Below are 22,178 nucleotides of genomic sequence, written 5' to 3' on the forward strand. Positions count from 1 at the left end.
CTTCAATTCACTTCAGTTGCTCAGTCATGTCCGACTCTTTGCAACCCTGTGTACTGCAGCACGCCAGGCTTCCCTGTCCATCACCAACTCCTGGAGCTTGCTCAAACTCATGTCCATCAAGTTGGTGATGCCATTTAACGATCTCATCCTCTGTCATCCCCTTCTCCTCCTGCCTCCAGTCTTTCCCAGCATCAGGGTCTTTTCCAATGAGTCAGTTCTTCAAAACAAGTGGCTGAAGTACTGGAGTTTCAGTTTCAGCACCAGTCCTTCCAGTGAATATTCAGGACTGATTTCCTTTAGGATGGACTGGTTGGATGTCCTTGCAGTCCAAGGGACTCTCAAGAGTCTTCTCCAACACCACAGTTCAAAAGCATCAATTATTCGGGGCTCAGCTTTCTTTATAGTCCAACTCTCACACCCATACACGACTACTGGAAAAACCATAGCTTTGACTAGACAGACCTTTGTCAGCAAAGTAATGTCTCTGCTTTTTAATAGGCTGTCTAGTTTGGTCATAGCTTTTCTTCAAAGCAGCAAGCGTCTTTTAGTTTCATGGCCGTAGTTACCATGTGTAGTGATTTTGGAGCCCCCTGGCCCCCAAATAAAGTTTCTCATTGTTTCCATTGTTTCCCCATCTATTTGACATGTCAATCTTGTCTTATAGACTGTTAATGAGCACCACTTTGGGGATAAAACAAAGAAAAACTTTGCAACATCAGTTTCAGAAATCCTGGGTTGGCACACTCAAAGAGTTTCTATATTGCAGGGCATCTTGATAATAATAATATGTCAATATTTTTGTTAATGTCCCAGCAAGAAGGAATGGTAGAGTACATAGCCCTTCCCAAAGTCTTTTGACTCAAGTCCTTGTTTTGTGAAACATCTTGTAGGAGTAGTGTTCTACAGAATCCACCTTGGGAAACACTTACCTAGCCATAAACCCTTGAAAATTTTCACAAAGATTTTCCTCCCCTTCACAAATATGCACAAGATTCTGCTCATGGGCTCCTGGACCAGCAGCTCAAGGGCCTGCAAAGTCTGTTATTTGATGGACAGTTCCAATCATTAGGCTCTTTTTTCACTTACTGAACTGAAATCTACTACTTTTCTGTAGTTTACAGCTTTGTTTTTTCCCTTTTTTATAGGATTCTGTCAATCCATGCAGAAAAAGGCCTTTTCTGTTCTATTGGCTAACCTTTAACTATGGAAACACTGATGAGAAATCAGTGGTCAGAGGTACTGGCCCAGGAGTTAGACTCCCTGAGTCCAAATCCCAGTTCTGTCTTGACTGGCATGTGGCATTGGTCAAATTACTTCATCTATGTTTGCCTCGGTTTCCTCCTCTGTGAAATGAGCATTAAGATAGAATGTACAGCCTAGGGTTCCTGTGAGGGTTTAATGTATTGCACAGGAAGAATCCTTAGAACCGTGTCTGGCACATACAGATTAAGAATTTAATACATATTAGCCTTTATTTGCTCTCCTTTCCTTTACCCTCTTTTCCCTCACCCCTAGTTGGTTTTAGATGTAGATTCTGTATCTCAGGGAGAGTCTGAAAGGCAGGTATTGTGGGGTGTAAGACTTATGCCATTCTCACAAGAGGTGCATAATCGCTTGGACTTCTGGGAATGATTTACAAAAATTCTCTAATCCCTTTCCCTTCACTATTGGATTTCTGTTATTTCTACCCTAAGCTTTTGACACACCTTTACCACCATTCAATGTCCGTTTACTCAAAGTGGTACCCCAGGGGCGTCACCCCAGTGGGTTTAGGCTGCTGGGTGTCTCGCCTTCATATGCAGCACAACCCATGTCTTGCGGCTCTCTCCTGCATCCAAGAGCCGGCAATCAGGGAGGCAGCTCTTGTCTCTTAGGCTTCTGCTTCCAGTGGTCCACGATTGTCTCTTGGAGTGCTGGAAGTCCTCGCCTTCAAAGTCACTTGTTGAACAAGGATTTACTGAACACCTCCTGTGCACAGCTCTGGCGAGCCTCAGCTAAGTATCCTCATTTCCGGCAATAACTTCTGTAAACTAATCAGTTCAAGACCTGTAAGGTACCCTTTTCCACTGTATCCTCACTGCTATTTCTTAGGAAAGAATACTCCTGTAGACACAGCTTGATTACCAAGATACCCTTCATATTCCCATCAGTGTGAAGAGATTATAGACAGGTTTCTCCCTAACTCCAGGCTCCTGATCTTCCTTGTCTGAGTGTATTTACTTTAGGAAATTTGTCTTTGTAAGCTCATTCTCTGTCACTTTGAGATGTAAATCTCTTCAGATCTTTCCTCAGGTTCTAGGAGCCAGAACTGTCTCTGTCAAGGACCTGGGAACCACCTCTTTGAGATGGCATCATATGAAGTGAAAGAAGCAGCCCTAGGTCCCTGTCCTCTGGGAGGAGAGGAGCCTGACTTAGGAAGATGTCCTGCTGCAAGCTGTAAAACTACTTGCATCAAGAAGAGAGGAGAAAGTTTACTTTCCCTTTAGGTGAGGCCAGTCGAGAAACACAGGTTGCCCATGACACACCACCCCGCTCCAGCTCTTGGAAACACTTCAGCCCTTCTTCTTGGGAAAGCTGGGTCTCCAGTCTTGGTAATGGCACCCCACTCCAGTACTCTTGCCTGGAAAATCCCATGGATGGAGGAGCCTGGAAGGCTGCAGTCCATGGGGTTGTTGAGGGTCGGACACGACTGAGCGACTTCACTTTCACTTTTCACTTTCATGCTCTGGAGAAGGAAATGCAACCCACTCCAGTGTTCTTGCCTGGAGAATCCCAGGGATGGGGAGCCTGGTGGGCTGCTGTCTATGGGGTCACACAGAGTCGGACACGACTGAAGTGACTTAGCAGCTCTCCCCTATTGTTGATGAATTTCTTGGGATGAAATCAATGTCTGCCTCATTAGCTGGTCCAGCACGATTCATTATTTAAATGGGCTGCAAAAGCAAGTTCATCAGGTTGTTCTGATGAATGGTCTGTGTTGCCAATCTGAACACAAATGTTTTTCAGGAATCAAGTGCCAGCTGAGACTGATCCTGCCCATGTTCTGTGGCAAGGCTTTGGGTGTCTGCTGTGGGGGGCTGGCGAGGTAGTGACCCAGGACAGACACCATCTCTGCTGTCCCCTCCACAGCTCCAGGCCACCTGGAAACAACTGGTGAGGTGTCGCTTGAGATGTTCCCAGTTCTGGTGTTTGCTTGAAATGGTTTATTTCAGCTGAATTCCTTGGCAAGTTGGGGCTCAAGCCTGGGTCGAGTGCTCTGAGTGAAATGAGCTCCAAACGGCCCCTTACATTCCCAGAGGGGTGGTTAATAGGAGGGCTGTGGCCATAGAGGGCAGAGTCTGTGTCATTCTTACCAGCCACTCTTACCTGCATCAGTGAGAAGAAATGGTTCATGGCAATTCCCATCGAGTCCTGCAACCAGCTCTCGTTAATGATGTCCAGACGCTCCTGCTCTGCTTCTTCCCTGCGGGCATCGCAAATGTCCCACAGGCGGTCCCGTAAATCCTGAACACAGAGAAGCAATGCTGTGAGGCTTCAGAATCGCAGCTTGGATGACCTCCGTGTAATGAAACTAAAATCCTTTGCCTGTCTTAAAAATGTGCCTGAAGAAGATTTAGATCTAATGCATTCATGTATTTTATCCTTTTGCTCAACAAATCTTTATTTTGCTTCTACTCTGTCAGGTCCTCGCTTTCTAAGACCCCCTTCAGCATACCCTGTGCCCATGTTCAAACCTGCTGCAGTTCACTTTCTTCATGGGGGGCTATGGTTTCTGTATTCTAATCCTTCCTCACAAGACTTGTTTGGTTGAAACAAGACCTCTCAGGGAATTTTGGAGGAAATGGTGTATTGTTGATGGAAGAAATCTGCAGCTCTGTGCAATCCAAGGGCATACATAGGCTTGTTAATGAATCATGGGTAGAACATGTCATTCATCAAGAAATGGTGTTTGAACTTAATGGGGCTGTCTGAAGATAAGCTTTGTACTACAGAGTTAGCAGTAAAATAAAATCTTTTAAAGATCCCATCTCTGCCATTTACTAGATCCGGAGCAATAGTGATGATAACACCTTTCTGTGTGTGTCACTGCATCAGAATAGAAGTCAGTGAACTTATATTGACTCATTGAATGCCTCCCAACAAACTTAGGTACTCTTATTATCTTCCTTTTGCAGGTGAGGATCTGAGTCAGCCACCGAGAGGTTTTTTTTCCTAAAGTCACCCTATGAGCAAGTGGTGGGGTCAGGATGTGAACCTGTGGGCTTGAGCAAGATGTACCACTAGATTAGGGCTCAGTTACTTGACCTGTGAAATGGGGATATTGTTTACCCTTTGGATGTGCTATAGTCAGCCTAAGCCTATAAAGCACTTTGATCCCTGGGTTGCAGAGATCCCTGGAGGAGGGTATGGCAACTAACTCCAGTATTCTTGCCTGGAGAATTCCATGGACAGAGGAGTCTGGAGGGCTACAGCCCATGGAGTCGCAAAGAGTTGGATACAACTGGAGTGACTTAGCTTGCATAAACCACTTAGCACAGTATTCAGCACACAATAATTTCTCAATTATAAACACTATCATAGAAATTCATAAAAATACAATATCTGTTTAATAAAAATCCCATTAATAAAATATATATAGCCCAATAAAACCTGACAGTTTTCATAACATTAATAATTTATTGAATATTAACTGTGCATTGGGCATTGTGTTTAGTGCCTGACATTGATTACCTCATTCATCCCCACAATAACCAAGAGAGAAGTTCCTGATGAGAAATTGTATGCCCAGAGTGATTAAATCACTTGCCGATGGTTTCAATGTGGTGAAGTCAGGAATTCAAGAGCAAGAAGTTTTATTCCAGTATCTACAGAGAGTTTTATTTCTGTGATGCTGTGTTTATGGAACACTTAGCGTTTTGGTTTGTTATCTTGGGGGGGCTTCATGTGAAATGAAAAGATCAATGCCATTTTTATAGCTGTGTGCTCATGGCAGAAGAATACACTATTATTTAGAGCTGATCTGGGTGTCTCTGGGGTCTTTCCACAAATGTTATATTGGACAGTCAGTGAGGACTGGCTTGTACTCCCCACACATTTATACATTTTTAAAAAGACAGCAGAGGAAGCAGGGGACTTGTTTCTAGCTCTCATTCTGTTTCTGACTCACTTGGAGGCCTTAGCAAGTACTGTTATGTCTGTAGTTTGGTTTTCTAATGGTAAGGTGAGGATAACATGATAGCAGAGCCTCATCATTAATTTCTCAGGATTGAAATGAAATAAGCCAAGAACAAGGACTGTTATCCCAAATAAAGAGGATTATGGATTTGTCATTTAAAATTTTTGTTTGTTTTAAGTATCTAATTTGTGTACAATAAACAAACGGTACTTCAGGAATTAGGGGAAAAATGCTCATAAGATATTTTAAGTCCCAACACCTTCTCATTCTATTAGCAATCATCTGATTAATCTGGGGCAAGAGTTGATAGGAGGGCCAGCTTTGTGAATAAGTAGGAAACAGGAAAAGGCAGATATGTTTTAGGATTAAGAACAGGTAAGATGCTTCAGTACTGGGGCATTTATTAATTCATTACCTGCTTGATAGAACCTACCAGCACCCTGCTCATCCAAGTTACCGTTATACCTTCACTTAACTTCAATGGCTCCCCAGTTGGTTTCCCAGTGGCTCTTAAACACACCAAGCATCCTCCTCCTCTAGTGCCTTTGCTTTTCTCTCTGCCTAATACACTCTTCCTCCCCAGATCTGTCTGGCTCATTCACTCTCTCCTTTCCTGAGTTTGCTCAAATATCACCTTCTCAGAGTGGGCCTTTACACAACCACTGGATACCAAATAGTACATCAGTGTTTTTTCCTCCATGCTCTTTGTCCTTCACCTAGCTCTTACCAGTGATATACTCACTGTACATGTATGTGTTTATTGCTTATTCTTTGCATTCTGGCCCCCAGAATGTAAACATCCTGACGTCACAGGCTTTTTTTCCACTGTTCAATCCCTAGCCCCTGGAACAGTGCTGAGGCCCTGGTAGATGTTCAATAAATATTAACAGAGCAGATGCATGGGTCATGGGGTAGAGCTTGGCAATTTGTTGTTGTTGTTGTACAAATAAACATTGAGACTATAATCAGATTTGACCACTAGTAGCCTATAGTTAGGGCTTCCCTGGTGGCCCAGATGGTAAAGAATCTTCCTGCAATGCAGGAGACTCAGTTTGATTCCTGGGTTGGGAAGATCCTCTGGAGAAGGGAATGGCAACCCACTCCAGTATTCTTGCCTGGGAAAGTCCATAGACAGAGGAGCCTGGTGGGCTTCAGTTGTGGCAAGGGAAAGAATTCCCCTGACAGGAAAAGGCAAGAGACAGGAAATGTAAGAAATCAAAATCAGGCTTCTTACACATCAGAGGATCTTTTCTAAAGCATCAGGGTAATATATATACATATATACTTAAATGTATACTCCATTTATGAATTTATGAAAATTTGCCTGTTGACCAAGTACCAGGCACTGCGCTTGCTGGAGATACAAAAATGTATAAGATTTGGTAGCTTCTCTCAAGGGATCTATTCAGTAGAGGCAACACTTCAGGCTCTCTGGAATGTTTCTTCATTCCCCTTCTCATTGACATCAGCCAACGATTTAACTGCTTCCAAGACAGGCACATACTTAATACCAGACTTGGACATGCTTACATGACCTGACAAAGTGCTTAAGAGTGTACAAAATAAATAGAGGCTGGAATGATCTTAGATCCCTGGCCTTGACTCCTCCTTCCAGAAGCATGGACCATTGGATTCTCACTCTGAACTCAAAGTGCTGAAGAGCCATTGCTCTTGAAAGTCGGCAGGTTGGTGTTCAAACCATTTCCCTCCTCATCCTCACACCTCATGAAAGTAATGAGGGGATAAACAAGGCTTTTGCAGTGGGAGGTTTGAGAGTGTGGATACCTGGGCCCCATGAGTCACAGATTCCCTTACATTCACTCTTTGGTGCAGCTCAGCCTTTGTCTCCTCATCATCCCACAGGTCGTCAGGAAGGGAGTTGAAATCCGCCTGCCACTGAGACACGAAGTCTTGCTTGTGGTCTGGACGCCTCAGAAACTGCTGGAAGCCTGTTCTGTAAGGCATTGGGGGAAGGAGACAGAGCTTACATGTCCTCGCTGTAAACTACATGACTGGAACGGTGGGAACTTTACTTACCTAATATCATATAAGTAAGCAAGTACGGCATGCTGGCCTTCTCTCAATTGCCTGAGTACTGTTTTGATGGAATTTATATAGGAATTTTCTATCAGTTTCCAGTATGGTACTAAAAATGATGGTATTTCCTGTTAAGTGACAAAGCATAAAAATCATAATTTCAAAGGGCAAAATGCTTCTGTGCAATTGAGTCAAAGAGCACTACTAAGTGGGAGATCAAGATGCAACTGCACTGGGACTTCCCTGGTGGTCCAGAGGCTATGACTCCACACTCCCAATGCAGGGGGCCTGGGTTCAATCTCTGGTCAGGGAACTAGATTTCACATGTGGTAACTAAAAGATTCAGCATGCAGCAACTGAGAGCCAGCACAGCCAAATAAATATTTTTTAAAAGATGCAACTGTGGCTACTTAAATGATCCCTGTGCAACTTCTAGCTCCTCCCCCAGTTAATTCCTATTTCAAACCATTCTTCGTGTCTCAGCTCAGACATGTTTGTTTCCAAAAATCCTTCCCCAAACCCACAAGTGTATAGGGTCATCCTTCATCCCCTGAAGTTCAGATGTCCCGCTTGAGCACCCTGTACTTCTCCCTTTAGAGCACTGATGGCATTAGTTGTAACTGCTTATGTTATTTGTCTCTATTCACCTCTAAAATGGCAATCTCATAAAACCAGGAAGAATGGTTATCTTATTCACCGCTGAACAGTTTTTCCTATAATTAGCACAGCATCTGGGGCATGTTAGGTGCTCAAGAAATATTTATCGAATGAATGGATTGAATGATCACAGACATCTTATCTTGCCTAAGTGGGAGAACATCTATGGGCTCATGTCACTGTGATTGATGAATTATTCCTCTGAATTCCCCCTTGAGGTTTCACATTTGCTTTAAAGTGCACCATGAAACTCATAAAGTTTCTTTTATGTTATCTTTAATGAGGCAAATCAACCATCAAAACCAAGAGATAATGAAACAAGAAATAAAATTGAAGATATTTATTATATTTAATACAAACTTTCTATAGTAGTTATTCCCTTATTGGCTGTGCATTTGTTAGTCAGGGTACACACACATGGGCCTTGGAGGTCATTTGGGCTAATTTCCTCTCCAACTGAGAAATAACAAGAGATCCAGGGATAGATTATCCAATCTTCCTGTGGACCTGATTGATTTCAAAGCAACCCCCCTCCAGGGTCACACTTGTGTTGGTGGAAAGTTCTTCCTGTATTATTCACCTTCCTGTAGTTTCTACTTATAAGCCCTAGCTGTGCCTTTCAGAGGACAGGCTGCATTCATACTGTCTTCCCTGTGACAGCCTGTTAAATATTTGAAGATGTGAGAGGGGAGATGTAGGCTGTCATTCAGGATGAAACTTGCTTATTTTTGTATTCCTGGCATCTGATAGAGCATTTGCAAATAACAGGTACTTAACAAACATTGATAATTGAGTAGACTCAATTAAACCCAATTTATCATCAGTTAAATTTTTAGGAGCCTGGATGGCTCAATCTAGTTCTATTTAATTTTATTTTATTAATATTTTATTGGGGCTTTCCTGGTGGCTCAGGTGGCAAAGAATCTGCATGTAATGCAGGAGACTGGGGTTCAACTTCTTGGTCAGGAAGATCCCCTGGAGAAGGGAATGGCTACCCACTCCAGGATTCTTGCCTGGAGAATCCCATGGGCAGAGAAGCCTGGAGGGGTACAGTCCATGGAGTCGCAGAGTCAGACATGATTGAGCGACTAACACTTTCAATATTTTATTGGAGTATAGCTGACTTACAATGTTGTGTTAGTTTCACATGTACAGCAAAGTGATTCAGTTATACATATATGTATCTTCATTCTTTTTTAGATTCTTTTTTCAAATAGGTTATCACAAAATATTAAGTAGAGTTCCCTGTGCTACAGAGTAGGCCCTTTATGGTTATCTATCTTATATAATAATAGTGTGTGTGCGTTCAACTCAAACTTCTGATTAATCTCTCCCTCCATGTATGATTCTGTGTTCAATCATACCTTAGTATTTCATTTATCTAAATTAAACATTTACAGTTCTTTCAATGCTTCTCTCATATCATTTTAACACCTTTCTCCTACATAGATTCCCTTCTGGTTTCCAGTTTTTTAAAAATAATCTCTCTTAAAAGATATGGTATCCAGAGTGGTGCTTAAGACCATTTTACATAAGTCCACTACTAAACCTCAGAATTCCCAGGTGACTCAGGGGTAAAGAATCCACCTACCGATACAGGAGATGTAGGTTCTATCTCTGGGTCGGGAAGATCCCCTGGAGGAAGAAATGGCATCCCACTCCAGTATTCTTGCCTGGAAAATCCCATGGACAGAGGAGCCCGGCAGGCTATAGTCCATAGGATCACAAAAGAGTCGGACATGACTGAGCACGCACCCACGCATGCACACACCAAAACTCCTTCCTAGTGACTTCAAGACATTAACACTCAGTACATGGAGAGTTACCACCCAGGAATGGACCTCATTGAACTAATATCCTGCTCACTGCTCTCATTTATCTACAAAAACTTCATAAGAAATTGTCAAATACTATTTTGAATTCAAAATATACTATGTTTATGGTCCTTCCCTGACCCACCAACCCTACCTTGCTATCAGAGAAAAGAAAAGGGCCAGTTCAGCAGGACTCAGGCTTAGTGAACCTATCTGAGATTTGTGTGGTTATTTTGTATGTTATAGATGCTCAGAAGGCATGTGTTTAATAATTTTCTTTTACATTTTGTCAGGGATTAATCTTTGGATCACTGGTCTTGGGCTTTCCTTGTGGCTCAGACGATAAAGAATCTGCCTGCAATGTGGGAAGACATGCTATTAAATCTCATCTGCCTTTAATTAAATATTTAGGCCTTTGCCCACATCTGATCTTCCAGATTATACTGTATCTTCTGTGGATTTCTGTGTGTTATTGATAATGTCTATCTGTAGTTTCTTTAATTCTCTGGGATGTGATTTTTCTGGGTCTAGGGACTTGAGGTTATGTGCCATGACTAGATGCTAAGACCTATCCTTTCCAATTAAATAGTCTTCTCTTCATTGACTGAAGCATAATAGGAAATTGGGTAGCCAAGGCAAGTATCCTCCAAGCTTGAGAAGCTAGAAAGCAAAGACCCCTCACTCCACTGCCTCCTTGGTTTTCTCCACACCTTCCTTGTGTCTGGCAAAGGGGGAAGGACCCAGGTTCCCCTCGAACTTGGTTGCTGCCTCCACCTGCAAGAGCCAGATGTGGAAGCAATCACTCTCTATCTCTGTGTCTTTCCACATGCCTATTGAAGTACATCTGGGGTCCCTGGAAGGCCTGGAACTAGGTTTACCTGATAAAGTATAGGATGAACATATATATATATATATATAATTGATTATGCACATATATATCTATTTTATTGATTATTTGAAACTCAAATTTTTTAACTGGGCATCTGTCTTTCCTCTTTGTTTGCAGGTAAGCTCTGCAGCTCACATGTGAGAAGCTTAGAGTGGAAAAGGAGCAGAGGAGAGCATGTGGCCTGCTTTGTTTCCAGGTTCTAGGCTACTTATGGTCACAGCAAAAGGAGTACTCTCCATGGTGTCACTTAGGTAACTAGAGGTTTGGGCTGTATATCCTTCTGTTGTCCCTACAGACTGACTCCCCATCCTTCACGCTTCACCCTGCTTGGTGCCCTGGGAGGCCAACTCACGTAAATTACTTCAGGAACCTCCCTTACCTTCCTCCCTTGCCTTCCTCCTCCCAGGCAGGGACTAGGAAAACAGAAAGGACATGAGGTCTGGTTAAGTGTTTCCCTGCTCCTCTCTGCTAGTCGCTGCAGGGGGATGCATCCTCTGGGAAGGCCACAGCCCTGGCAGATGGTTCTCTCTGTGCACAGGTCTTCTTGAGGTCTTCACCTGTGCTCCCTGTCCTCACCTTCTCAGGCCCAGGAGCGATAATAGCTCCCGTTGGGGGTAACAATCTAACTCTTGTAGATTTCCTTATGTATTGACTACACACACACAGACACACACACACACACACACACACAGACACACACACACACACGAGCTTCCCTGGTAGCTCAGTTGATAAAGAATCCATCTGCAATGCAGGAAACCCCAGTTAGATTCCTGAGTCAGGAAGATACCCTGAAGAAGGGACAGGGTACTCCAGAATTCTTGGGCTTCTCTGGTGGCTCAGCTGGTAAAGAATTTGCCTGCAATATGGGAGACCTGGGTTCTATCCTTGGGTTGGGAAGATCCCCTGGAGAAGGGAATGGCTACCCACTCCAGTATTCTGGCCTGCAGAATTCCATGGACTGTATAGTCCATGGGGTTGCAAAGAGTCAGACATGACTTTCACTTTCATTTTTTCTTTCATACACACACACACACACATCCATATATATATATACACACACACAAACATATATATGGGCTTTCTGGTGGCTCAGTGGATAAAAAATCCACCTGTGATGCAGGTGATGAGGGTTCGATCCTTGGGTCAGGAAGATCCCCTGGAGTAGGGCATGGCAAGGCACTCCAGTATTCTTGTTTGGAAAATTCCATGGACAGAGGAGCCTGGTGGGCAGCAACCCATAAGGTCATGAAAGAGTCGGATATGATTGCAGTGACATAGCACTTATGATTGAAGTGCGTAGCACGACATAGCACTTATATATATATGTAAGTGCTATGTTGCTTCAATCATATCCGACTCTTTATATATATATATATATATAAATCAGCCTTTGTTCAGCTGTCTTTAAATTATCATCTGCTTTCTGCCAGGATCCTGACTAGAAGATCTCATACAAGGGAAGCTTGCATCTTATCTCAATGTAAATGTTTATTTTGTACTCCTTTTTGTTCCCTCTTGTCCTCTATGAATTTATTTCTCTCAAGGGCATCAGGGTTTGGAGTTAAGGATTAGATTTCACTATTTTTGTCCCTCACTGTCCAAATCCTGCCCAATAATATCATTGTAATTTTATCTCTGTCCCATCAACCACTTCTGTATACCACTGCTATGACAGTTTTTGAATATATTTACTTTTCAAAGTAGCTACTATTTGGCTGAGTGATATTAATTATACACATCTATATTACTATCATATAAAGTTTTCATCTTCTAATATTTCCTGTTCTAATCTCCCTGTCAATGCTAATTAATTAGCTCTTCAGAGCTCTATAAAGAATCTCTAACACAGTTGTCACTGTATTTGACTCTGTATTGAATGCAGTGAATTATTTTACATCCTTCTACCCTCCTCCAAAAGGTTTATCATTTAATTGGGGAGATAAAGAAGATGTTTCCCTAGGAATGCTCAATAATAACTGCAACTCATGGCTGGGTCTCAAGTATCTGGTACAGATCGTCAGGGCTGAGAGCTCATAAGAGTCGAAAACCATGGAGGACTGATAAGAAGACAGGGACTAAGTCATTCAAAAAGTCTTAAAAGAAAGGCCATTCTGTGTAATTTTCCAAAGATGACTTATCTATTAAAGCAGCCCATCTACTCAGTGTTCTGTATGGGAAGGAAATCCCCAAAAGAGGGGATATATGTAAACACATAGCTGATTCACTTTGCTATACAGCAGAAAATAATATAGCATTGCATAACAACTATACTCCAGTAAAAATTAGTAATAATCATTTAAAAAGCAGCCCAGTTTGCCAAGGTGACAACTGGGCTTTGCAGCTGTCAGAGAATGAAGAACCAAATGAAGCTTCAGGGCTCAGCTGGACATCCCCTTGCCGGATTTATTAAGGAGGTCAGGCCAGGTAGCTTCCTACTCATTCATGAGTTGAGTTAGCTTCAAAATTTTCCTTCTATTTCTGAAAATTCAGGGGTTAAACTTCATATGAAAGCCTTATGATGTGGGTATGAGAGCTGGGTTGGAGGGCTGTAATTTTCTGGGTCTGTGTTCTGGGGAAGCTGTCTTTCCAGAAAATTGCATCTCTGCTCCTTCTTGGGGAGAAAATTGATCCTCACAGAGACCATTTACTCTCCTGATTGCGTCACTCACCAGCCGCTCAAAGCATGACTCAGAAACTTGAGGGTGCAGAGAAAAACATGAAATGTGGTTCAATGAGTATTCTCAAATGATCATCTCTGCTTTTTTGATAAATACATATATTATCAGCCAAGAAAGGCCTTTTGGATGGTGCAATGTGAATCTTACCATAAGGAGGAGAAAGAAGAGAGTCTACTAGTTTGAGTCTAAACTGCCATACCTCAGGAATTGGTTCATTTACATACACCCACTCTTCTGATCCAGGCTTCAATGGGGCTGGCACTACCGGGACCGGTGAAACATCTGTAGACTCGGCAGGTGATTTCTTGAGTGGAATCTTTCCTCCTAGCGATTTTCCTCTAGGAGAACCTTCAACATGCATATTAAATCATGAAATTTCAAGGATATGGATGGGGACAGATTCTGGTGGAGGATTAAATTTATGATTGCCATGAGCTTCATGCAATTCATTAACTGCTCTTTAAGCAACTTTGGGCAGCCTTATCAAATCAAAAATAAAAAAATCTCATTCTCTACAGCCCCTAAATGTACCAATGATACCAACAGCAGGTTTTTTTTTTTTTTTTTTTTCCTTTTTTAAAGTAATACTATACTTCTCTTGTCCAATTAGCTGTGGAAAGCAACTTGATACTTCATTTTCATCTCTGTCCTTGCTTCCACAATGAACACATGGTTTTTACAAAGTTTAGACTCCAGAGAAAAGTGGAATTTACTATTGCAAAAAACTGGCAAATTGAACTATCACCCTGAAAAAGAAAGAGGGTAGTCACAACAGGAGCAGTGCTCTTGTTTACTGAAACCCAGGAGAAATTGCTGGGAGAAAGGATGCTATTATGAGTCGGCTGGAGTCAGTGAGGGGTGAAGGGGGGGGAGAAGAGGTATTGTAGCTCTTGAATAGTTCCATATTCCCTGGATCAGACAGAGGGTTTCTAATCAGGGAAACTATATTTCTTACTACAGTCAGGTTGTATGGATGAAGGCAACCTCTGTGCCAAAAGCCTGGCTGAATTAAGGCATAAGGTGGTGGGGAGAAGGGAGGGAAGGAGAGAGGAGAGGAAGAGTGAGAAGGGAAAGAGAGGGGAAGGTAGAGAAGGAGGAAGAAAAGGAGGTTGGAGGAGCAGAAAGAGAGGCCTCATTTCAGCTCAGAATCCAGAAAGGCCATGCGCTATCTGAGAACATCAAGGGGGAATTCAGGCCAGTGAAGTGGTACCCATGTGGTCTGAAAGATCTTGTGACTGATGAAACTACCTTAATTCAGAAAGCACCTATATTTCCTTAAAGGATCAAAGTTATAATTTAGGAATTCATTCAGTTTAAATTTCACTTACTTTCAGATACGTTGTTAAGATTTTAGACGCAGTTTATAAATGCCTATAGAATTTGCAGCACTTTCTTTCCCCAAAATATATTTCTTTAGTGAATATTATTTAATGATATGCTGTTTAGGAAAGTAAATACATCTTCCATTTTTATAATAATTAAAAATATATGGATTATAAGTAGAGGAGAAATTGTGAATTATGTACTATGGACAGTTCAGTGCTAAAAACAGTACTGCTATCTACAAGTTTAAAGTTGTATCTAGATTTTATTTTAAATTAGAAAAATTTAAGAACATCTTTATTCAGGTAATAACCAAAAATGTTCATAATTTGAGAAATGTTTCTATATGGTAATTTTTTAATTCTCTGACCTGAGTTTCTGGTAAAACATGTGACAACACTACTACTTTAAGATGAATTTTTCTAAGGAGAATTTCTAAGGATAACTTTGTAATTATGAGATTGGAATGAGTTTCTTTTTCTTCTTTTCTTACATATCATGATCATTCAGTGAAAACTAAGACAGCCAGGAAGTATTTTTGAACCACTGTGCTTTGATCTTGTTTAAATTTTATCTAATTGTTTTACACAATCAAAATGCTAAGAGGGAAAGATGTGAATGAATTAAAATGTATCTATTGGCATAGAGAGTGAAAATAGATATCACATTTGAACAAAATCTGTCAACATCTTGAGTTACCAAAGGCAGTCCTTTTAAAGTATTACTCATGTGACCATGTGAAGGTTTCCATTTCTAAGATGTTTGCTTTCATTGGAGGTTGAATTATTGAGTCCTCAGGGCAGCCATTCTTCTTGCATGAGAAGTTTGAAGGGTAATTTGTTCTTAGCATATGGTAAAGGCAGATTTTAGCAGTTTTTAGTCCAGTTATTAGAATCTAACTGTATCATGCAGAAGCCCATGGAGTGAGACCAAGTAGATAAAATGAGGTATAAAAGAAAAACAAAATTTTACAATGTGAACATGGGATTTGTTTAATGATTTTATCTGTGAATAAATAGTCAAAGTTGCAACAGCAGAGCAACAGATTTGAGCAATGATAATAACATACTAGGAGCTCAGGAAAGGCAAGAAAAAAACTTCATCAATTGAAGAAAGGAATTTAAGAAAACTGGAACACTTTTACATTAAGTTGGCACTATTCAGTGAATTAAGATTGTAGGAAGGAGGATAAGATGTAAAAAGTCTGATTTTTTTTTTAAAAGAAAGGCATTTTTATTACCTTTCAGTCTTAAAACATGCCCTAGTAGAATCAGATTTAATTAAGAACCTCACTGGGTAGAAACTAGAAGATTGGTTAATAGTGACAGCTTCCTTATTGTTTTGCTTCAGCAAGAAAACATTTTGTTGTTAACAGATGGTGCTAATAGTTGACTGGGCTGCAAACATTGGCAAATGAAGTAGAGACTCAGGATGCCTTGGATAAATGAAAATTTTAGCTCTGAAGCAACTTGGCCAGGAAGAGAAGGGTGTCAGTGTTAGGTAAGGAGCCAGATATGGAACATGAACCAGCTTATTCTCTAAATCACTACTGAGAAGCTATTTTGGAAGAGTTTTCTCTCCTTGCTGTCCTAGAATTCATGTTGTTTCTCTATGTGGAGCTCAGTTCAGTTCAGTTTAGTCGCTCAGTCGTGTCTGACTCTGAGACCCCATGGACTGTAGCACACCAGGCTTCCCTGTCCATCATCAACTCCTGGAGCTTACTCAAACACATGTCCATTGCATTGGTGATGCAATCCAACCATCTCATCCTCTGTCATCCCCTTCTCCTCCTGCCTCCAATCTTTCCCAGCATCAGGGTCTTTTCCAATGAGTCGGTTCTTCGCATCAGGTGGCCAAAGTATTGGAGTTTCAGCTTCGGCATCAATCCTTCCAATGAATATTCGGGACTGATTTGCTTTAGGATGGACTGGTAGGATGTCCCTGCAGTCCAAGGGACTCTCAAGAGTCTTCTCCAACACCACAGTTCAAAAGCATCAATTCTTTGGCAGTTAGTTTTCTTTGTAGTCCAATTCTCACATCCACACATGACTACTAGAAAAACCATAGCCTTGACTAGATGGACCTTTGTCGGCAAAGTAATGTCTCTGCTTTTTAATAGGCTGTCTAGGTTCGTTATAGCTTTTCTTCCAAGCAGCAAGAGTCTTTTGATTTCATGGCCGTAGTTACCACGTACAGTGACTTTGGAGCCCCCCCCAAAATAAAGTCTCTCACTGTTTCCACTGTTTCCCCATCTATTTGCCATGAAGTGATGGGACCAGATGCCATAATCTTAGTTTTCTGCATGTTGAGGTTTAAGCCAACTTTTTCACTCTCCACTTTGACTTTCATCAAGAGGTTCTTTAGTTCTTCTTCGCTTTCTGCCATAAGAAGGGTGTCATCCACATATCTGAGGTTATTGATAATTCTCCTGGCAATCTTGATTCCACTTTGTGCTTCATCCAGCCCAGCGTTTCTCATGATGTACTCTGCATATAAGTTAAATAAGCAGGGTGACAATATACAGCCTTGACGTACTCCTTTCCCGATTTGGAACTGGTCTGTTGTTCCATGTCCAGTTCTAACTGTTGCTTCTTGACCTGCATACAGATTTATCAGGAGGCAGGTCAGGTGGTCTGGTATTCCCATCTCTTTCAGAATTTTCCACACAGTCAAATGCTTTGGCATAGTCAATAAAGCAGAAATAGATGTTTTTCTGTAACTCTCTTGCTTTTTCAGTGATCCAGCAGATGTTGGCAATTTGATCTCTGGTTCCTCTGCTTGAACATCCAGCTTGAACATCTGGAAGTTCAGGGTTCACATACTGTTGAAGCCTGGCTTGGAGAATTTTCAGCATTACTTTGCTAGTGTGTGGGATGAGTACAACTGTGTGGTAGTTCAAAAATTCTTTGGTATTGTCTTTTTTGGGATTGTAATGAAAACTGACCACTGGTCCTGTGGCCACTGCTGAGTTTTCCAGATTTTCTGGATACTGTGTGGAGCTGGAGATGTGAAATGTAGACTACTATAAAGTAATAAGGACTGGTTATTTGGGATCACATATAGGACCTGATTTTAGTATAATTATAATCAGTGATAAACACTGAGAACTCCTTAAGTCAACTTTGCAAAGGATTCGCCTTTCTGCCCACAGTCTTTGATAATCTGATCTGGAATCAATAATTATATCCCACATTTATTTAGTCCCATGTACTCTGAGCTGGATCCTGTTTTTTTTTTTTTTTTTTTTTTTTTTTTTGTATATTTACTTATTCCCTGCAATAACCACAGGGAAGTACTTTTATGACCTCATTTTACACACGAGGGAACTGAGACAAGCCAAGGTCAAGTTGTCTGTCCTTAGTCACTTGGATGCCACTTAGATGGTAAACAGGCAGAGCTAGAATCTCAGTCCAGGCAGGCCGACTCCAGGGTCCATGCATTTGACTATCATATTTGATTGCCTTTAGTGTTTATTGATGTAATGCATGTTCAGAAGTGTTCATTAGTTTGATATTTAGAAATCTGCAAGTTTTAGAGTTGTCCTTTTAATACTATTTACTTGGCTTATAAATTGATTTTAAGACTGTTCTATTTGCATTATAATTGTTACAATTTAATTTTTCTGCTTGTAGTGAAAATCTATTAAAAGTTTCAGCCTGAGAAATCAATTCATTGAAAGGCTAGATAATAGAGTATAGATAATATTATTTAATTCATTTAAATTAGATGATGGTGTTAAGGAAAAATCCAAGGAAGTTCTGACACTGTGGAGAGTTAATATGGAGTGTAGATTGCATTCACCAAAGTGTGAAGAGACTCTGACTTTCCCTTCTCTCAGATTAATGATTCCTAACAAAATATTACCTTATTTATTTTGACTCTCAATTTCCTCATCTTTGAAGGAAATGATCATTGCTACTTCACAGGTGGTTATGAGGATTTAGTGAGATTATACATAAAAATGATCTTGCATAGTGCCTGGCATATGGTAGGCATTCTACAATAGGTAGTTTGTTATTATTATTATTATGAATTATATTGTAAAAGGAGAATGTTGAATTTTGCCATCTGAACCATGATTGTAAATTGATCATCAACTTTCTAATGTGTGGCATCAACTTTCAGATAAAACCTAACATGTTTTGCATTTATTCTAAAATCTATTAAGGTTTTGTATGTAGTAACACATGCTGTTCCCTGTTTAAGGTCCCAGTTCATTAAAAAGAGTATTTTAGAAATTAATCCTAGAAAAGCTTAGGGCTTTTTACTTCTGTGTCAAAGTATTGTTAAACACATGTTGTTTTTTAAATTGTAATCCACCTTAAACATTTTGGGAACCAGGACATATTATATATAGTTCATTAGAAATAACAGAAGGTTTCTTATATTCCAATGGCTAAAATTGAGCAATCAGTCTTTGGCATCAACATGGTAGTTCTTCAACTTTAGTGAGCACCAGAATTCCCTAGAGGGCTTTTTAAAACACAAATTGCTTGGCCCCTCCAGGAGTTTCAGATTCAGTAGGTCTGGGGTGGGACCAAGTATCTGTTTTTCTAAAAAGTTCCCAGGTGATGCAGATGCTACTGATCTAGGACTGAACTTAAAGAACCACTGTGTTAATAGATGATCTAGGGATTTCAATTCCATTTCACTTTCATCTTTTTTTCTAACCCTTAAAATGAAATGTCATCAATGTTTATAACATTGACAAAATATTTATGGCTAAGTGGTTTGGCAGCACCTAAACTATGAGTTAAATCAGAAGGCTAGCACTGGAACAGTCCCAGTACTAATACATGTATTAGTACTAATACAGGTCGAGAGAACTAAAGAGGACAAGATTTCCAAGCATTTATTTATAGAACTCTAGTCCCAACGGGGGCTTCCCCGGTGGCTCAGATGGTAAAGAATCTGCCTGCAATACTGGAGACCCAGGATCAATCCCTGGGTCGGGAAGATCCCCTGGAGAAGGAAATGGCAACCCATTCCAGTATTCTTGCCTGGAGAATCCTTTGGACAAAGGAGCTTGGTGGGCTACAGTCTATGGGGTCTCAAAGAGGCAGACATGACTGAGCAACACTTTCACTTTTTAGTCCCACTGGATACTCCTCCGAGAGAGTTCTGCAGTCACAGTGTTTTGGGATATTACACAGTGTGCCTCCCACTGCCTTAGAGATAGATGATCACAGGACATACATATCTATATCAACATCTATCTCCATGGAGAGTAAATACATTTTAATTTGGGGTAACACAGCATTTTTCTGAAATTGGTTGATTAAGGAAAACTCTTCAATTAGCCCTTATGTAATGCCTCCTAGTAAAGTCACAGAGTAGAAAAGTCCTTATTTTATGAAGGAATAAAATAGGGCCATGGCAGATGGTTGAAGATAGTAAATTCTTTAAGAATACCATAAATACAATTGCAAATGGCATTTCAGTGTCAAGAGTAGCAGGGAGAAGGGTAGGGATTGATCTGATACGCAGGGAAAAATAAAGATGAGTCAAAGATGCCAACAACAGGAAACAAGGATAAATTTGAAGGAAGGAAAAAGGAGGTGGCTCCTCAAGCCATGCTTTCAATACAATTAATTGGTATCAAATAGCTTGTGAAGTTAACAGTTAACCAATTAATAGCATTCAGCTCCCAAAGGTATTAGTTCCAAATATAAAGAATTAAAATTACTAAGACTTCCTCTTAATGAAGTAAATCCTGTTATACATGCCAAAACAACAGTACTTCTATGTAGAAGAAAGACTTCTAAATCTTGATCAAGAGTTCATCTATTTCAAATATTATTCAATACAGTAGAAACTATGTTTATGGAAATAGAAACAGACTAGTAAAATAAAAGAAAAAAGAGTTCTTGAATTTACTCAAACTGAGCTAACTGCATGATTTAAATGGATGTATATTTTGCTGGGTGAAGTTGTATTTGCTTATGGTTTGTTTGAGTATACTTTTACCTAAAGATGCTCTCAAAGCATGTACATTATTAGGTCTAACTTGATGATTTGGACAGGACTGGAAAAGGTAAGTTTTCATTTTAATTCCAAAGAAGAGCAATGTCAAAGAATGTTCAAGCTACCATACAGTTGTGCTCATCTCACACACTAGCAAAGTAATGCTCAAGATCCTTCAAGCTAGGCTTCAGCAGTATGTGAACAGAGAACTTCCAGATGTACAAGCTGAGTTTAGAAAAGGCAGAGGAACCAGAGATCAATTGCCAACTTTTTTTAGATCATAGAGAAAACAAAGAAATTCCAGAAAAACATCTACTGCTTCATTGACTACACTAAAGCCTTTGACTGTGTGGCTCACAACAAACTGGAAAATTCTTAAAGGGATGTGAAAACCAGAGCGCCTTACCTGTTTCCAGAGAAACCTGTATACAGGTCAAGAAGCACAACAGTTAGAACCAGACATGTAACAAAGGATTGATTCAAAATTTGGAAAGAAGTATGTCAAGGTTGTATAATGTCACCCTGCTTATTTAATTTATATGCAGAGTACATCATGCGAAATTCTGGGCTGGATGAATTACAAGCTAGAATCAAGATTGCCAGGAGAATTATCAACAACCTCAGATATGCAGATGATACCACTCTAACGGCAGAAAGCGAAGAGGAGCTAAAGAATATTTTGATGAGGGAGAAAGAGGAGAATGAAAAAGCTAGCTTAAAACTCAACATTCAAAAACTAGGATACTGGCATCTGGTCCTATCACTTTATAGCAAATAGAAGGAAAAAAGGGGGCTCCAATTTTCTTGGGCTCCAAGATGCCTGTCGATTGGTGACCGCAGCCATGAAATTAAAAGATTCTTGCTCCTTGGAAGGAAAGTTATGACAAACCTAGACAGCATATTAAAGAGCAAAGACATCACTTCACCAACAGCTGACAAAAGTCTGTATAGTCAAAGCCATGGCTTTTCCAGTAGTCATGTATGGATGTGAGTTGGACCATCAGGAAGGCTGACGACCTAAAAATGTATGCTTTCAAATTGTGGTGCTGGATAAGACTCTTGAGAGTCCCTTGGATTGCAAGGAGATCAAACCAGTCAATCCTAAAGTAAATTGACCCTGAATATTCATTGGAAGGACTGATGCTGAAGCTGAGGCTCCAATACTTTGGCCACTTGATGTGAAGAGCCCACTCATTGGAAAAGACCCTGATGCTGGCAAAGAATGAGGGCAGGAAGAGAAGGGGATGACAGAGGATAAGATGGTTAGATAGCATCACTGACTCAATGGACATGAGTTTGAGCAAACCCTGGGAGGTAGTGAAGGACAGGGAAGCCTGGTGTGCTGCAGTCCTTGGGATCACAAAAAGTTGGACATGACTGAGCGACTGAAAAACCACAACAATGCATAAGTATATTTGATTTCTATTTTTGATGATTCTGTGCAGATCCTTCATTTGCTTTTGCTGATCACAGTGAGAAAGTAAGGGATTCATAATGTAAATGTGGAAACTATTCTCCTATTTGTAAACAGGCGAGAGAAAGCATATAAATTATAGCCAAAACTCTAGCTAAAATTTTAATCTCACCAATGTTAACTCACAATGACTAGTTACATAAACCTATCAGGTTATATAATC

The 22,178-nt window shown here is 40.6% G+C and overlaps 1 protein-coding gene across 1 annotated transcript in view; it reads right to left on the minus strand.

The window, feature by feature from the left end:
* SPEF2 (sperm flagellar 2) overlaps positions 1-22,178 on the minus strand; it is a 201,530-nt gene that overhangs the window by 76,946 nt on the left and 102,406 nt on the right. The window contains exons 20-23 of the mRNA XM_055554823.1: positions 13,454-13,602; positions 7,214-7,341; positions 6,992-7,130; positions 3,367-3,504 (exon numbers count right to left, since the gene is read on the minus strand). Coding sequence (XP_055410798.1) covers positions 3,367-3,504; positions 6,992-7,130; positions 7,214-7,341; positions 13,454-13,602 — 554 coding nt within the window. The remainder of the gene's footprint in view (positions 1-3,366; positions 3,505-6,991; positions 7,131-7,213; positions 7,342-13,453; positions 13,603-22,178) is intronic.

The sequence above is a fragment of the Bubalus kerabau genome, chromosome 18 (assembly GCF_029407905.1).
Source record: "Bubalus kerabau isolate K-KA32 ecotype Philippines breed swamp buffalo chromosome 18, PCC_UOA_SB_1v2, whole genome shotgun sequence".
Taxonomy (NCBI): domain Eukaryota; kingdom Metazoa; phylum Chordata; class Mammalia; order Artiodactyla; family Bovidae; genus Bubalus; species Bubalus kerabau.